This window comes from Oncorhynchus gorbuscha, linkage group LG20 (genome assembly GCF_021184085.1).
Source record: "Oncorhynchus gorbuscha isolate QuinsamMale2020 ecotype Even-year linkage group LG20, OgorEven_v1.0, whole genome shotgun sequence".
Classification (NCBI taxonomy): Eukaryota; Metazoa; Chordata; class Actinopteri; order Salmoniformes; family Salmonidae; genus Oncorhynchus; species Oncorhynchus gorbuscha.
In genome coordinates this window covers 28,347,406-28,363,553 of record NC_060192.1, presented here as the reverse complement: position 1 = coordinate 28,363,553, position 16,148 = coordinate 28,347,406, and the positions used below count along the sequence as shown (strand labels likewise).

The 16,148-nt window shown below is 40.5% G+C and overlaps 2 protein-coding genes across 4 annotated transcripts; one reads left to right on the top strand and one right to left on the bottom strand.

Annotated features, from left to right (window-relative positions):
- Positions 1–1,193: 1,193 nt before the first annotated feature.
- Positions 1,194–7,141, bottom strand: LOC124007108 (palmitoyl-protein thioesterase ABHD10, mitochondrial-like). The gene is made up of 5 exons (XM_046317420.1): positions 6,968–7,141; positions 6,052–6,235; positions 5,822–5,933; positions 5,345–5,482; positions 1,194–4,199 (listed from the first exon to the last, which is right to left on the bottom strand). Exons 1-5 carry the CDS (start codon positions 7,047–7,049, stop codon positions 3,858–3,860), a joined length of 858 nt encoding a protein of 285 aa, XP_046173376.1. The 5' UTR covers positions 7,050–7,141; the 3' UTR covers positions 1,194–3,857.
- A 2,192-nt stretch (positions 7,142–9,333) lies between these two features.
- LOC124007107 (putative nuclease HARBI1) lies at positions 9,334–11,412 on the top strand. Of its 3 annotated transcripts, XM_046317418.1 has the most exons (7): positions 9,334–9,365; positions 9,445–9,728; positions 9,808–9,843; positions 9,942–10,496; positions 10,566–10,681; positions 10,778–10,889; positions 10,984–11,412. In XM_046317418.1, exons 4-7 carry the CDS (start codon positions 10,025–10,027, stop codon positions 11,352–11,354), a joined length of 1,071 nt encoding a protein of 356 aa, XP_046173374.1. In that variant the 5' UTR covers positions 9,334–9,365; positions 9,445–9,728; positions 9,808–9,843; positions 9,942–10,024; the 3' UTR covers positions 11,355–11,412. The 3 variants fall into 3 exon arrangements, with proteins under 3 accessions (XP_046173374.1, XP_046173372.1, XP_046173373.1); XM_046317416.1 differs by having other exon boundaries at positions 9,340–9,728; XM_046317417.1 differs by having other exon boundaries at positions 9,340–9,843.
- The last annotated feature ends 4,736 nt before the right edge of the window (positions 11,413–16,148 follow it).

Sequence of the window (16,148 nt, the reverse complement as noted above, 5' to 3'; positions counted from 1 at the left end):
AAGCATTACCCAGCATCTCCATAAAGAAGAGCCTGTTGTTTTCCCTGGAAGACATAAATGCAATCTGACGATTTAAAAACGCATGCCAACAGCAGAGTTACACATTATATGAATTCGTAAGGGGTGTTCTAAATAGGACTTGTTTGGGTTCTCGTTACGGTTATATATGGGCGACTTAAGTAGCCATAGAGTGGTCGAACATCAGGTGTCCCATATTCATGTAATACTTGGCATCTTTTCTTAGTTGTGTCCAGTGCTCATTGGCCTTGGGTAGAGAGAGCAATATATCATGGCAATGCAAACAAACACCCATACATATTTACACAGGTGGAAAGCTCGGACTGGTCAAAGGCAATACAAAATCCCTTCACATAATACAATGGTAGATGTGGAGGCACCTGTTCTTGAACAGTGTAAGCCCACTGGTCCTGGTTGGGATCCCAGTATCCTGAGGATCTCATCAGTCTGATGAATCAAGTAGCTTAGCTTCCTCTTCCTTAAGGAATGAAGCAGCAAAAACCGGTGTTAAATAATAGTGGTATTGCACATTTCTGTTTAGTAATTGATAAAACATCTTATTTTGGGATTGCTTCTGACCTGAAAAAATACAATCTTAATCCAGTTGTGTAAATGACCAAAACAAAATGTTTTTTTTGTCAATATATGACACTAACATAATATGCCTACGTTTCCCCACAAACCTTAATAAATCAGCTTGATTATGCATCTGGAAAAATATACCACAGCTGCAACATCTCATAGCTTTCAACCACCTACCTGTTAAAGGTATTTAAGGGAGTTCTGGAAAAGGTAGCAGAAATAAGTTAGATTTACCTGAAGCTGGAGACGTGAGCTGTTGCTCTGTGGCATGTGAGAGTCTCTGGGCTGGAATCTCACAAACCGATGTGAAGGGAACAGAACTCTCGTTCACAGGGAATGCAGAAAGCCCTAAGGAATGAATACCAGCAAACTTGCAAGTTAGCAACCTGTTTCTGTGCCAGAGCTCTGATATAGAAATAGGCCTTTCACACAAAATTGTCTGGCTGGGCTGGTGCTTTCAAGCTCTTACAGACAAGTCTAGCACTGAGGATCACATAGTAGAGACCCTGTACAGAAACTTTGTTTCCACTCCGACTTAACAAATATTTAGGTTTATTTACTGTAATGAACAAGCATATCTCATTCTTAAATTGGTCAACATTGAGCTTTTATTAAGGAAAGCAGTGTGTGTGTGTATGTATAATATATATCAGAAACAAGACACTATACATGTTTGGAAATGGCTCATTTAAGAAAAGAAAAAAGAGGCCTACCTGATGTACAGTATGAGAGAAATAAACAAGTGAAAATGTGGAAACGAATGTGTTAGGCCCATCCTAAAATGTCCATCCATAAGTTCTGGTACTTTTCTTATCGGCGTCAGCTTCTGATGCATTGTTAGCATCACTATACAGTGAGCTAGCCCATCAATTCTGCAACATAGTACTATCACCTAGAAACATTTAACTGTGATATAGAACATGTCGAATACAAACTTATTTCACAAGATGAAACATTCCAGATAGGGGTTGTGATACTTTTGTATTTATAGTGTACGAGGATACCACTTCAAATTTGTGGATTCAGCTATTTCAGCCACAACCGTTGCAGACAAGTGCATAAAGATTGTGCACACAGCCATGCAATCTCCATAAACAAACATTGGCAGTAGAATGGCCTTACTGAATAGCTCAGTGACTTTCAACGTGGCACTGTCATAGGCAGCCACCTTTACAAGTCAGTTGGTCAGATTTCTTCCCTGTTAGAGCTGCCCCGGTGAACTGCAAGTGATGTTATTGTGAAGTGGAAATGTCTAGGAGCAACAATGGCTCAGCTGCGAATTGGTAGGCCACACAAGCTTACAGAATGGGACCGAGTGCTGAAGCACGTAAAAATCATGTGTCCTCGGTTGCAACACTCATTAACAAGTTCCAAACTGCCTCTGGAAGCATCAGCAGAAGAACTGTTAGACGGGAGCTTCGTGAAATAGGTTTCTATGGCCGAGCAGCCGCACACAAACCTAAGATCACCATGTGCAATGCCAAGCGTCGGCTGGAGTGGTGTAAAGCTCGCCGCCATTGGACTCTGGAGCAGTGGAAATGCGTTCTCTGGAGTGATGAACCACACTTCACAACTGGCTGTTTGGAGAAAGGCCCTTCCTGTTTCAGCACAACAATGACAGTGCACAAAGTGCGGTCCAGACAGAAATGGTTTGGCGAGATTGGTGTGTATTAACTTGACTGTCCTGCACAGAGCCCTGACCTCAACCCCATCGAACACTTTGGGATAAATTGGACCGTAAACTGCAAGCCAGGCCTAATTGCTTATCGGTACCCGACCGCACTAATGCTTGTGGCTGAATGTAAGCAAGTCCCTGCAGCAATGTTTCAACATCTAGTGGAAAGCCTTCCCAAAAGAGTGGAGGCTGTTGTAGCAGCAAAGGGGGGGGGGGGGCAACTCCATATTCATGTCCATGATTTTGGAATGAGATGTTCGACAAGCAGGTGTCCACATACTTTCAGTCATGCAGTGTATGTTGGAAACCAATGACATCAAGTCCTAACCACTTTTAGCAGACAATGTGCTAGGCAGTGTATCTGGGGTCACATTACACTAATGACAGCTTACCATCACTGTTTGACGTAGTAGCCACACATGGCATTTTATCTAGTTAAATCAGAATGTTGACTATACTAAAACATGAGCTTCCTACACAGCAATGCTTTTCACCTAATTACTTGTGCGTCTTAGACCAGTCAAACATACCAGGCCATCTCATGCTACTGTTCAATCATTATTTGAAATCTTTGTCATTTTGGAATGGCCAATACATGCAACAAAACCAACATGAACTGGGCCAACATTAAGAAGTTACCCAGAGTGACTGTTGAAATGACATAAATTATAATTCTGGACTGCACTAAAATCACTCACCATAATATTTTACACCAAAACGGTAAAATACACTTTAATATAACACAATGCTCAGTTCTACATGAGTTGTCATACAGTCAATATTCTGTTCTGACCTTATGTGCAAAATTAAATGGCGTGGACAAATCAATACAAACAGAGATGTTCTGTCAGCATTTGAACCAAACAGCAAATACAGACAGCATAAGAAATGGGCAACGCATAGACGTCAGCATTAGTTGAGTAAAGTTATTTTTCAACCGATCGTTCCAGACAACACCCCCCTTCCTCTGCTGGAGACATGTTACATAGTAGAACTGCCACACCATAACTGACATTGTATAAATGCCTTAACACAAGGAAGAGTAGCTGCAGCAGCTAATGGGGATTCATAATAATACAAATACATGGTGAAGTGCCTAAAATACTGTGCTGATATTTGCTGCCTCCTATTGGTCTTTAAGAGTACATGCATAAATATAACAAAAGGCACATCACACTTGTTTGAATAAAATTGACAGTGGATAAATTAAAATGTCTCACAAATGGACATAATGCATCTGTACCTGATGGGCTACTCTAATAGGAGTGATCCCTACTCATTGAAGGTTTAACGGAATAACTATCAGACCACATTGTGGGAATAAATCAAAACTGTTCACAGCAGGCCCAAGAAGTTTGGTAGTCGTGGGAACAAAGCGTCATGGCAATGGTAAATACAAATCCTAATAAAAAGGCATGGAGAGAGCCGGGAGAAAACACAAGAGTTCATTTTCTTCACAGTGTGTGTTTGGTACAATAGCACCTTCGATTATGTAACGCATTGGGAACCAAACGGCCTGAGTGCGGAAAAGTTGGGGTCGGGGTGGTAGGAGTCACCCACAGCATTGTCCTGATTTGGTCACTCAAACCAACGTGGTCAGCTTGTCTATGAGGTCATCGATGGTGTAGACTATGAGCTTGATGTCCTCCTTTTCTGCCATGCGGTGCTGGCCATGCTTGCGCAAGATGACATCAACGTCATTGCTAAGCACACGCTCAGCTAGCTGCATGGAGACATGCCAAGGCACATCCTGGTCCTTCATCCCATGGATGAGCCTCACCGGGCAAGTCACTGGAATGGGGCTCTGCAGAACGCAGTGCTGCTCTGCCTCCTTCAAGAACTCTGTGGTGAACGTGATGGAGCCCTCCTCATTGTGTTTGGTAGGAACCACCCACTGCCCCTTCTCTTCAATCTCCTTCCTCACCTACAATGACAACAAAACAATACCATTTTATTTTGGGGGTAAAGACATTATCTAAGATGGCAGCCATTTAAAAATTGTGCTTAGTAAAGATGTTTCAATTGTAATTCCATCCAAATGTTGTTCTTGCAGTTTCAAGATTAAACTGTCGTGGCTGAATCAGAATTAGTTAGGTAACATTGATAAATAAGATGTTTTATTTACATAATAATGCTTATGTGAGATATTTGTCATTAGGATGTCTTCTTTTGGATAATACTGTTGTCAGTTTGCAGTTATCACTTCTCTGCTAGGGCTTAGTCACTAGGGGCCCAGAGAGGGGAGATCAGGCTTGTCGTCATATGTCAATGTATCTGTTAAACCATGCGATACTATGAAGAATATCAGAAGGGGAGGAGGACAGAATGGAGGCTTGTCTTCTTATGGGAATGTGTCTGTAACTATTGTATGTCCCCTCTTGAGGTTGCCCTTATCTTGATTTAGTACATTACCTAGGAAGCTCACTGTCTTTTCTGATCTTGTCCAGGAGGGGGTGTTTGTGAGATGGGAGTATCTAGAATTGACAATTGATATATGCCATTGGATGAGGTAATGTTTTGGTCCTAAGTGGTACCAAGAACAAGATAGGAACTTAGTTTAGGAGACCAAACTGAACAATAATGTATAGCTAATGCTATCTAGCTATGGGATACTCCTCTTTCAAGTAAAAGGTTCTTTGTGTAATGTTCCTAAGATCTGTTATTAGTCATGTGAGTTGAGATGGGTGTGTCTTGGCTATAAATGATACTAAGAACTGTTTTGTAAGCACTCCGAGAATTCATTTATAGACACTGAATTGATCGGAGAGTCACAGGGCTATGGTGAAGCTCATATAATTAAATATGTACTTTATAATATACTCTTGACTTGTGTGGTTTGCTCTCTCAATGTTCAGTAATACAGGAAATTACCTGTACAATGCACATGTCCCTTTCCTTTGAACCACCTTCAGTGTATTGATATGACTCATTTAATCAAGCATCTGTCATTAGGGGAAATGTGCATGGCTCTGTATACAGAGCCTGTTAAGGTTATTGAAAACTCAAGATTGTTTATTCTGAATGCTGACTCACCTCAATAGGAAGTGTTTATTCTGAATGCTGACTCACCTCAATAGGAAGTGTATTGTAGACAGTTACAAAGTGGTCAGCTGCTGTAGAGATGCCAACCATGGCGGCAGTTCTTTCTGGACGAGCTATAGCTGCCAGGCACATCAGCCAGCCGCCCATACTGGAGCCAACCAGAATCTGCAACATCAGAACAATTAGCTAGATCAGAAATTATCTTCTAAATGACAGCACTGATATCTTTAGTGTCAATTACGCATGCCGGAGGACCCAAAGTCTTATTATACAACTGAAGGCCAAGTCGAGGTATATTAACCCTAAAACCCTCCAGAGGTTTATTGTTAACTCAGTGGACAATTCACACCGAAATCTGTATCAGTTTTACATCAACTACCATCCCAAATGGTTATACACTATTATACAATAGCCTTTGCAGGTCTATTTCAGCTAAAAATACTTTGGATTAAACCTGGCTGATTAGAATTTGTCTCTGCATAGAAACAGAGGGGAACTACTTACTTGTGGCCCCTCCACAAGCTCATCCAATACATATAGAACATCCCTCTTCCAAGTGCCAACAGTGCCATCTACTATTTCACCTTCAGAAGACCCACAGCCTGTATAGTCAAACCTGGAAAGACCACATACATCTGCAACAATTGGTTTTCCTGACTAATTGAAGGACTGACATACTGGTATGCACGAATGAGACTATTTTTTTATCATTGAAAATACTATAGCCAACTTACCTTAGGTAAGAGTGGCCTAGTGACTGGCAGAACTCCTCAAGGGCTTCTGCTTTCTTCCCACCCATGTTTGAGGCAAACCCCGGCAAGAACACTACCCCTGGGCTCTTCCCCTTCACTTTTCTATAAGCCAGTTTCGGCAAGTCTGGGCGTGTAGCATAATGCACTGTAGACTTGTGTCTCACTCCTGTAAAACATAAACTTTACATGCTTCCCCAACCCATTAGCTATGTCAATCATGCAATACATGATTTCACGAGATTACAATGATAGCCATGTGGTGCAAGGGTGATTTACAACGGTCTTGTTTGTGACTCCAATATTGATTTGATTCCTGTTCGACACCTCTGACCAATCATGCTATGTTCTGACAGATGTGGATATTACTTAGCTAGTTAACCCTCATTAGTTAGCCAATACTGACAAATAACTGTTGGCGAGTTAGCTCCAGGTTCCCATTAACAGGGTACTTTCCCGTAACTACCTAGTTATAGCCATCTATTTAGGGTTGTGCAGCAAAAGACGATGTAGCCAAGTCATGCATTATATCAAATTAGCCAACTACTGTAGTTCGCTAGCTGGGCTAGTTGGCCTTGCTTGGCTGGGCTAGTGGTACAGTTAGTTTGTTAAATAACTAGTTAACTCACGTTAACGTAGCTAACGCCAACATACTTTGTTTTTGAAGCAATGATTTCGTAGAAATAACATTCGTTTGAAAATCTGTCTAGTTAGCTAGCCAGTAGACGTTTTTCGTTAAGGATTTAGCTATTGGTTAATTAGCTAGCTAGTTAACTCATTGTATCGTTAATTTCCTACAGTGGTGTAGCGACACATCTGACGTTATTGCTTTTATGGAAGTCTGCATTACTCAAAGTGTAATAGTTGGGACATAAATTAAACACTTTTAGCTAGTACTCACCTGAAAACATAATATCTTGTCTTTGGACATTTAATTGGAAAACCCTGCTGAAACGCCTTACTAGAATATACGCCATCGCCATTCTGACAACAGTCCGACCTTATTGAACTAGCTGGTGTATTTGAATGACACCGACTGATTAGCTAGTCAGCCAGCTTTCCAGTTCCGGGTCCTACCAACCCCTGCGCTGGATGAACAAAACAAATACAGATTCAGAAATATACAAACAAGAGTACATAAACCTAACAGACAGGGGTATTACATATCAAAATACATTTGTAATTTGTCAAAACGTTTTATGGTCCGTATTTGCTTTTCGTTTTTTACATTTACTGATAATTTCAAAATAATATTTCAATTGTATCTTAAATTATGTGAAGAGGGGTTTGTTCTCTGCCCACTTCATTTTATGGCTAAATAATCTTCCATTAAAAATAAACAAATGAACAATGAATGTTAAATCAGGGGCCTGTTGCACAAAAGTAGAATTAAGACATCCGGGATAAATGACTCAGCTGAGCTCAATGAAGCCAAAACATGTGCGTCCAGGCTTAATTGGTTGCACAAAGACCAAGCCAGGATGAGCAGACACGGATTCATTAAGCCAGGTGAAACCAATCCTGGATAGGTGCGCGCTCACGGCTCACTCAAATAGACCCCGCCACAGATCACAGATTAACTGATTTACCATGGCAACTAGAGCCGCGTACTTTTCCCCGTCGGAAGCACAAATCCTCATGGAGGCATACGAGGAGGTAAAAGATATAATTAAGAAGAAAGGCAACACCGCCACAGTGATAAAGCAAAGAGAAAAAGCGTGGCAAAGTATTGCAGACCGCCTGAATGCGTAAGTAGTGCACAATTACACACTCACCGCTCCGCTGAAACATCACAATTACAATTCAAATATTTAATTCACATCTCCAAAAACGCAGTTGTACTGTAATTATGAAACGGTTAAATTTTTAATTGAAATGCACTGCAGATATGAGTGAAATTGTGTAAAGTAAGTCCATCACACTGTATAAAGCTATGATAAATTATTATTAAAGCCTTACATTATTATTTAACGTTACTACGCTCAGTACGGTTTAATCTTAGCCGTTGTACTCTGCTTCTTATGTTGTCCACCGTTTTTTTTGTGTTTCTCCTGCTTTCATTAATGTAAAGCTGCTTTGACAGAATGAAACAATTGTGAAAAGTGCTATATAAATAAAATTTAATTGAATAAATAGATGAGCTATAATAATAATCACTTTAATTTATATAGCGCCTTTCAAAGGACCCAAGGTCGGTTGCTCACTGCACTGCAAAAATGTCTTTCTTACTTAGTATTTTTGTCTTGTTTTCAGTAAAAAAAAAAATATCTAAAAAACATCTTGAATATTTTCTTGAGCAAAATTACCTAGGAAAATAAGCAAAAAAATCTGCCAGTGAAACGAGAACTTTTCTAAAATTAAGTGTTTATGGAAAAAGTAAACTTATTTCAAGAGAATTTTTATTATATTGACAGATTTTTTATTTGCTTGTTTTAAGCACACATTTACTTAAAGTTTATATTTTTTGTCTAAACTATACTTATTTTGCTAGGTCATTTAGCAAATCAAGAAAACACATCTTTATTATTTTTTTTAATATTTTTTTTACTGAAAACAAGACAAAAATACCAAGTAATTTTTTGCAGTGTGACTCCATTAAATGTGTGTGTGTGTGTGTGTGTGTGTGTGTAGATTAAACATGAACGGGCCAAAACGGACATGGCAGCAGGTCAAAATCAAATACAAGAACATTCTGCAGAATGGTATGGTCCCTGACTAATATTTAACAAAGCACAAGCATATATTGTACCCAGAAGGTGCCTGCTCACACATTGTCTGTACTGTTTTAGCAGTGAAAAAGAATACCCACAGACAAGGCACGGGTGGTGGGTCACCAAAGGCTGACCTTACCCCAGCAGAGGACATGGCCTTGGAGCTAAATAAAGGCAGGCCCGTCTTAGAGGGGATCCCTGGGGGGAAAGAGACGAGCATAGGTTCCTCCCAAGATGCCACCCGCTTCATTCAAGGTATGTCCTTCCATCTCTACATGGGATACAACCACATTCATATTGAATCAATTTGGACTGTCTGACTTTGGTTTACCTATTGCCTTGCAGTGTCTGGCAGCACTGTGTTCCTGTTAGAGCCACCAGCACAAGCACCAGACGATGCTGATCCAGTGAGTACTCCATCAAAGGCATACTGTAGGCCTGGCATGTCTTGTCTACTAGCTTCAATATGAATCCGATTAAATGTGATAGGGTGAAGGCCCCAGTGCAGCAGCAACAGCACATGATGGAGACGATGATGATGATGAGGAGGAGACCATCTCTGGATTCCAGAAGGCATGAGGTATCATGGTAAGACTGTGAAAGTACTATTTACTCTACAATGGTGAGGAGTCCTCATCAAAATCAAAAAATCTAATTTCTTTTACAGGACCCAGATGCTATACAGTGGGAAAACCAGCCTGGCAACATAGTGCGTATTAATAAAAGGACACCACATCCTGCCAAATTCCAGCTGCGCTAATTGTATTGTGTTCACAGAGCTCACAAGCTATCAGAAAGTTGTATGGCAACCACCTCTGGCGCCAAATAGAACTGGCAGACATAGACATTCAGTACAAGAAGAAAAAGATGGAAAATCTTGCACTGGAGTCCGAAATAAAAAAGAGGACAATTAGGAAACTGGACCTTGAAATAAAAAAACTTGAGAGGGAGGTGAGATATGCCTTCAATGTACACTGTATGCTAACTGTAACACAAATGTATTAATCATTATTTGTATTTCCTCCCCCAGCTCCAAGAAGATGACACAGCTCAAAATAAAAATTAGGTATATTCTCGTAAAGTCAAGTGAGCCATGACATATGAGCTCTTATTGTGAGCACACAGGACGGTGGCATCTTTCTAAGGTTTTTTTAATTTTCCCAGCAATCAGTACAACCAAGTCATCGTTATAAGGCATCGCCCTCTTTTGCCCACCCCCCCAGCACCAGGTGTGGCCACTAGCCTATATGAAGGCCCAAAATTGTGTGTTCCTTTCTGCTCTGACAATGGCATGCCCATTCGTGCGAGATGTGGTGGATGAAGAAGCACTTGTGCTGAGGAGAGCCTTCAGGCGAGAAAGGGTCTTCAGGGACCGGTTGGACCCACTGGCCTTCCCTGACGACCATCTATATGAAAGATACAGGTTTTCTGCAGATGGCATCAGGTATCTATGCAGACTACTGGGTCCCAGGATTAAGCACCGCACTGCACGGAGCCATGCACTGAGTGTGGAGCAAATGGTTTGTGTGGCCTTGCGCTTTTTTGCTAGTGGAGCCTTCCTGTACTCAGTGGGGGATGCAGAACAGCTGAACAAGGCCACAATTTGCCGCACAATAAGGAGTGTGTGTCTGGCTATCAAAGCATTAGCAGATGTCTTCATCTCCTTCTCTGGCCACAGAAGACTCTGTGACATCAAAGAGGAGTTCTATAGGATTGCAGGTAAGAGGATCTAAAAATTACAGGACAACTGTTAACACATAGTAGGATACTCATTACTTTGTGTGACAGGTTTCCCCAATGTCATTGGTGCAGTGGACTGCACACACATAAGGATAAAAGCCCCCTCAGGTGCCCATGAGGCCGATTTTGTGAATAGGAAATCCTTTCACAGCATTAATGTTCAGGTGAACATAACTTTTTGATATTGTCCATTGACGAACACTCTGCATTGCCAGTGATGTGCATTGATTGGTGTAATATTCCTCATCTTATGATTTCAGATGGTCTGCAATGCTGACTGTGTGATCAGCAATGTTGTGGCAAAATGGCCTGGCTCAGTCCATGACTCCAGAATCTTTCGGGCCTCTGAAATCTATCAGTGCCTATCACAAGGTAAGCCACACAACCCCTATTTATAACCATCATGGCTGTGTCAAGAATATCACTGTGTTTATGAGGTAGTAATGATGAGATTTTGTGTTGACAGGTGAATTCTCTGGTGTGTTGCTGGGAGACAGGGTGTATGGCTGCCAGCCTTTTCTCCTGACACCTTTCACAGACCCCCAGGAAGCACAGCAGGCCTACAACCATGCCCATGCCAGGACCAGGGCCAGAGTTGAAATGACCTTTGGCCTCCTGAAGGCACGCTTTCACTGCCTTCACAAATTAAGGGTCAGCCCTGTTAGGGCATGTGATATTACTGTGGCTTGTGCTGTCCTCCACAATGTGGCCTGCCTGAGGAAGGAGAGGGCCCCCAGAGTGCCACCAGCCATGGACTGGGACAATCCGGCAATCTTCCCTGATGACGACAGTGGTCGGCTGCTGAGGGACCAATATGTGTTGAATTATTTTAGTTAGTATGTGTGCTTTCAATTTTGGTTAAATATGTCCTGCGGTGGCAGAGGAATTTGGGTTTTTTGGGTTCGTTTTTTACGAATTTGGCCTCTTATGATGTTTGTGCGGTATACTGTGTGTAATACAAGGCTGCAGGGAGGCTACTGCATCCATTCATTTGTCTGTTCAGTTGATGTGTATGGATTTGTCCTGCATTTATTTTAGTGTGCAGACATGCAGGGTGTGTTATATACAGACCTTTGAATGTGTATGTATCATTTTGTATAATATGCTTGGATTCTGTGCTTTCCATCTTGTAGAGTCACTGTGACTTCAGTTTCGAAAGGAGCTGATGGTTTACCTGCTTTGTTTTGTCCTTATTCAATAAAGGAACATAATGTTACACATTGTGTTTTTATATTCATATGGAATGTGTATTTGTTTATATGACAGAGTACTAGGGCCACACTGAAGAAAAAGGATAAAGTCATAAATTTATGAGGCTGGTTCTTTCTGCAGAAAAGCTACATATTGTTTTTACAGTTTTGATACTTATGACAATGTGATACTTAATATTCTGGCACATCAGCATGTCTTTGTTTATGAAACCATACTGAAGTACAATTTCACGAAATGCCCCGCATCTGTCATTTTAACAACTGTCCTCCTTTAAAACAACTGGTTACAATATTATGACTTGTCTTTTTTTTCCCTCTGTGGCCCTAATATTCTATCATTTTATATATAGTCTATGGGAAACTGTAAATTATCTAATGATAGCAACATCTAAAAATCATTTTTTATCCAAAATCATTGAAATTAATGATCACAAACGTTTAAATAATGACAGTGGGTCTAGTTATATGTGATAACAATGTATAGTGAGCAGTGAAATAACTATTGGTTTCCATTTGTGGTGACTGCTGACTGACATTAGGGATGAGATTAAATAGATCCTGGACTTTAGCCTGGTCTGGAGCAGGCTAGCTCCACAGAATAAATCTCCATGGTAATTTATACCATAACATATCCTCCTGCCCCCTATCCATCTTTAGTGCAACCGGATTACGGATCAATTGAGCCAGGATCACCAAGATGTCCTGGCTTAATCCCTTATCCTAGTTTTGTGCAACAGGCCCCAGGTCGTTAATAATAGTCGTTAAATAATAACTACTAATAACTAATAATTAGTAGTTACTAATAATAGTCATTTCTTTTAAAATAAAGTCTTAAGAACAGTAAGAACAGTCTCAAAATAAATGGTCAAGAGTTTCTGCATCACAACCACAAAATACACATTTGTTATCAACAGCTATTTTGAATCTGTGTATAATAAAGGTCTTTACAGGGTAGATTCTATGAATGAGTTCGTATGATACTTCACCTTATTAGATTTACGGTATTTGACCGAGGTAAAGTCAGTTTCAAGTTGGATATTCGCCTGTAGTTTTCCTTACGTTCACCAACAGCAGTTAGGGAGCATCAACATAGTGGCAATTCAACATTTTAAAATTTCAATAGGTCTTTCATCCATTACTCCTAAAACGTTCAAAACTGGTTGTAGCTAACCCGATGGCATAGACACACATTGCACACACTTTTATTTTGTCGATTTACATCTCACACTATTTTAAATTATTTATTTACCATTTTGAATTTCAATAGCTCTTTGGTCATATGACGTGCGTGATTTCCTGCAAAACAGGAATGTCAGTGTTCTGCCATGGCCAGCGAAGAGCCCGGATCTCAATCCCATTGAGCACATCTGGGACCTTTTGGATCAGAGGGTGAGGGCTAGGGCCATTCCCCCCAGGAATGTCCGGGACCTTGCAGGTGCCTTGGTGGAAGAGTGGGGTAACATCTCACAGCAAGAACTGGCACATCTGGTGCATTCCATGAGGAGGAGATGCACTGCAGTACTTAATGCAGCTGGAGGCCACACCAGATACTGACTGTTACTTTTAATGACCCCCCTTTGTTCAGGGACACATTATTCAATTTATGTTAGTCACATGTCTGTGGAACTTGTTCAGTTTATGTCTCAGTTGTTGAATCTTGTTATGTTCATACAAATATTTACACATGTTATGTTTGCTGAAAATAAACACAGTTGAGAGTGAGAGAACGTTTCTTTTTTTGCTGAGTTTATATTAAGTTTATGAACAGAGGTAAATTCAGAATTTCTTCTCTCTAAATTGTAAAAGTTTTTTTTTCACCTTCCTCCAACCATTTCCTTCTTGATCTTACAAATGCCCCTTTTGCTCTGTCTTCATACATGCGGTCCATTTCTAGTTGTAAAAAAAATAGTTAATCTTCCCTCAATCTTTGAAGTTCAGCAATTTCTTTACCTCTCTCCATGGCTGTTTGTCTTATTTCATACTTCATTAATTCCCAATATTTCCTATAAGACCCAACAAATAGTTGTGCTTTCCTCAAATTTTCTTGTATAATATCTTTGGCATTCATCTTGAAATTATCATTTTCCAACAGCCTACAGTTGAGTATCCAATAACTCCGATTCGGTTTATGAGTACCATTAATATTTAAAGATAAGGATATAACTTTATGATCAGCAAGAATTGATGATTCAATGGATACCTTGACTGCAATGTTATATAATGAATTAGAAATCAACCAGAAGTCAATTCTTGACTGTCTGGACATTTTTATTAATTTTTTATTTCACCTTTATTTAACCAGGTAGGCTAGTTGAGAACAAGTTCTCATTTGCAACTGCGACCTGGCCAATATAAAGCAAAGCAGCAGTTCGACACATACAACACAGAGTTACACATGGAATAAACAAACATATAATCAATAATACAGTAGAAAAACCTATATACAGTATGTGCAAATGAGGTAGGATAAGAGAGGTAAGGCAATAAATAGGCCATGATGATGAAGTAATTACAATATAGCGATTAAACACTGAAATGGTAAGATGTGCAGAAGATGAATGTGCAAGTAGAGATATTGGGGTGCAAATGAGCAAGATAAATAAATAAATACAGTATGGGGATGAGGTAGATTGGATGGGCTATTTACAGATGAGCTATGTACAGGTGCAGTGATCTGTGAGCTGCTCTGACAGCTGGTGCTTAAAGCTAGTGAGGGTTGTAAGAGTCTCCAGCTTCAGAGATTTTTGCAGGTAGTTCCAGTCATTGGCAGCAGAGAACTGGAAGGAGAGGTGGCCAAAGGAAGAATTGGCTTTGGGGGTGATCATTGAGATATCCCTGCTGGAGTGCGTGCTACGGTGGGTGCTGCTATGGTGACCAGTGAGCTGAGATAAGGCGGGACTTTACCTAGCAGAGACTTGTAGATGACCTGGAGCCAATGGGTTTGGCGACGAGTATGAAGCGAGGGCCAGCCAACGAGAGCATACAGGTCGCAATGGTGGGTACTATACGGGGCTTTGGTGACAAAAACATGTTCTTGTTACTCCAAGTGAAGTCCTTTTTACCAGGATATTTAGATCTCCAAGACCAAGAAATAGATTAAACCATGCTGGATCTGTTAGGATGGGGATATCTGGCAATCATCACACTAGATACAGAATTAAAAGATGATTCTGATATCCTGAAATACACCTAAACTCTCTTCATCTCTTTATCTCAAATTCTTGTTGTTTTGTTTGTTGTTGGACGCATAAATAGGGTTGAAGTCGGAAGTTTACATACACATTCGCCAAATACATTTAAACTCAGATTTTCACAATTCCTGACATTTAATCCTAGTACAAATTCCCTGTTTTAGGTTAGGATCACCACTTTATTTTAAGAATGTGAAATGTCAGAATAATAGTAGAGAAAATCATTTATTTCAGCTTTTATTTCTTTCATCACATTCCCAGTGGGTCAGAAGTTTACATACACTCAATTAGTATTTGGTAGCATTGCCTTTAAATTGTTTAACTTGGGTCAAACGTTTTGGGTAGCCTTCCTCAAGCTTCCCACAATAAGTTGGGTGAATTTTGGCTCATTCCCCCTTACAGAGCGTGTAACTGAGTCAGGTTTGTAGGCCTCCTTGCTCGCACACACTTTTTCAATTCTGACCAAACATTTTCTATAGGATTGAGGTCAGGGCTTTGTGATGGCCACTCCAATACCTTGACTTTGTTGTCCTTAATACATTTTAACACAACTTTGGAAGTATACTTGGGGTCATTGTCCATTTGGAAGACTCATTTGCGTCCAAGCTTTAACTTCCTGACTGATGTCTTGAGATGTTGCTTCAATTTATCCACGTAATTTTCCTCCTCATGATACTATCTATTTTGTGAATTGCACCAGTCCCTCCTGCAGCAAAGCATCCCCACATGATGCCGCCACCCCCATGCTTCATGGTTGGGATGGTGTTCTTTGGCTTGCAAGCCTCACCCTTTTTCCTCCAAACATAACGATGGTCATTATGGCCAAACAGTTCTATTTTTGTTTCATCAGACCGGAGGACATTTTTCCAAAAAGTACAATCTTTTTCCCCATGTGCAGTTGGAAACCATAGTCTGGCTTTTATATGGCGGTTTTGGAGCTGTGGCTTCTTCTTTGCTGTGTGGCCTTTCGGGTTATGTCGATATAGGACTCGTTTTACTGTGGATAGAGATACTTTTGTACCCGTTTTCTCCAGCATTTTCACAAGGTCATTTGCTGTTGTTCTGGGATTGATTTACACTTTTCGCAACAATGTACATTCATCTCTAGGAGACAGAATGTGTCTCATTCCTGAGCGGCATGACGGCTGCGTGGTCCCATGGTGTTTATAGTTGCGTACTATTGTTTGTACAGATAAACATGGTACCTTCTGGCTTTTGGAAAATGTTTC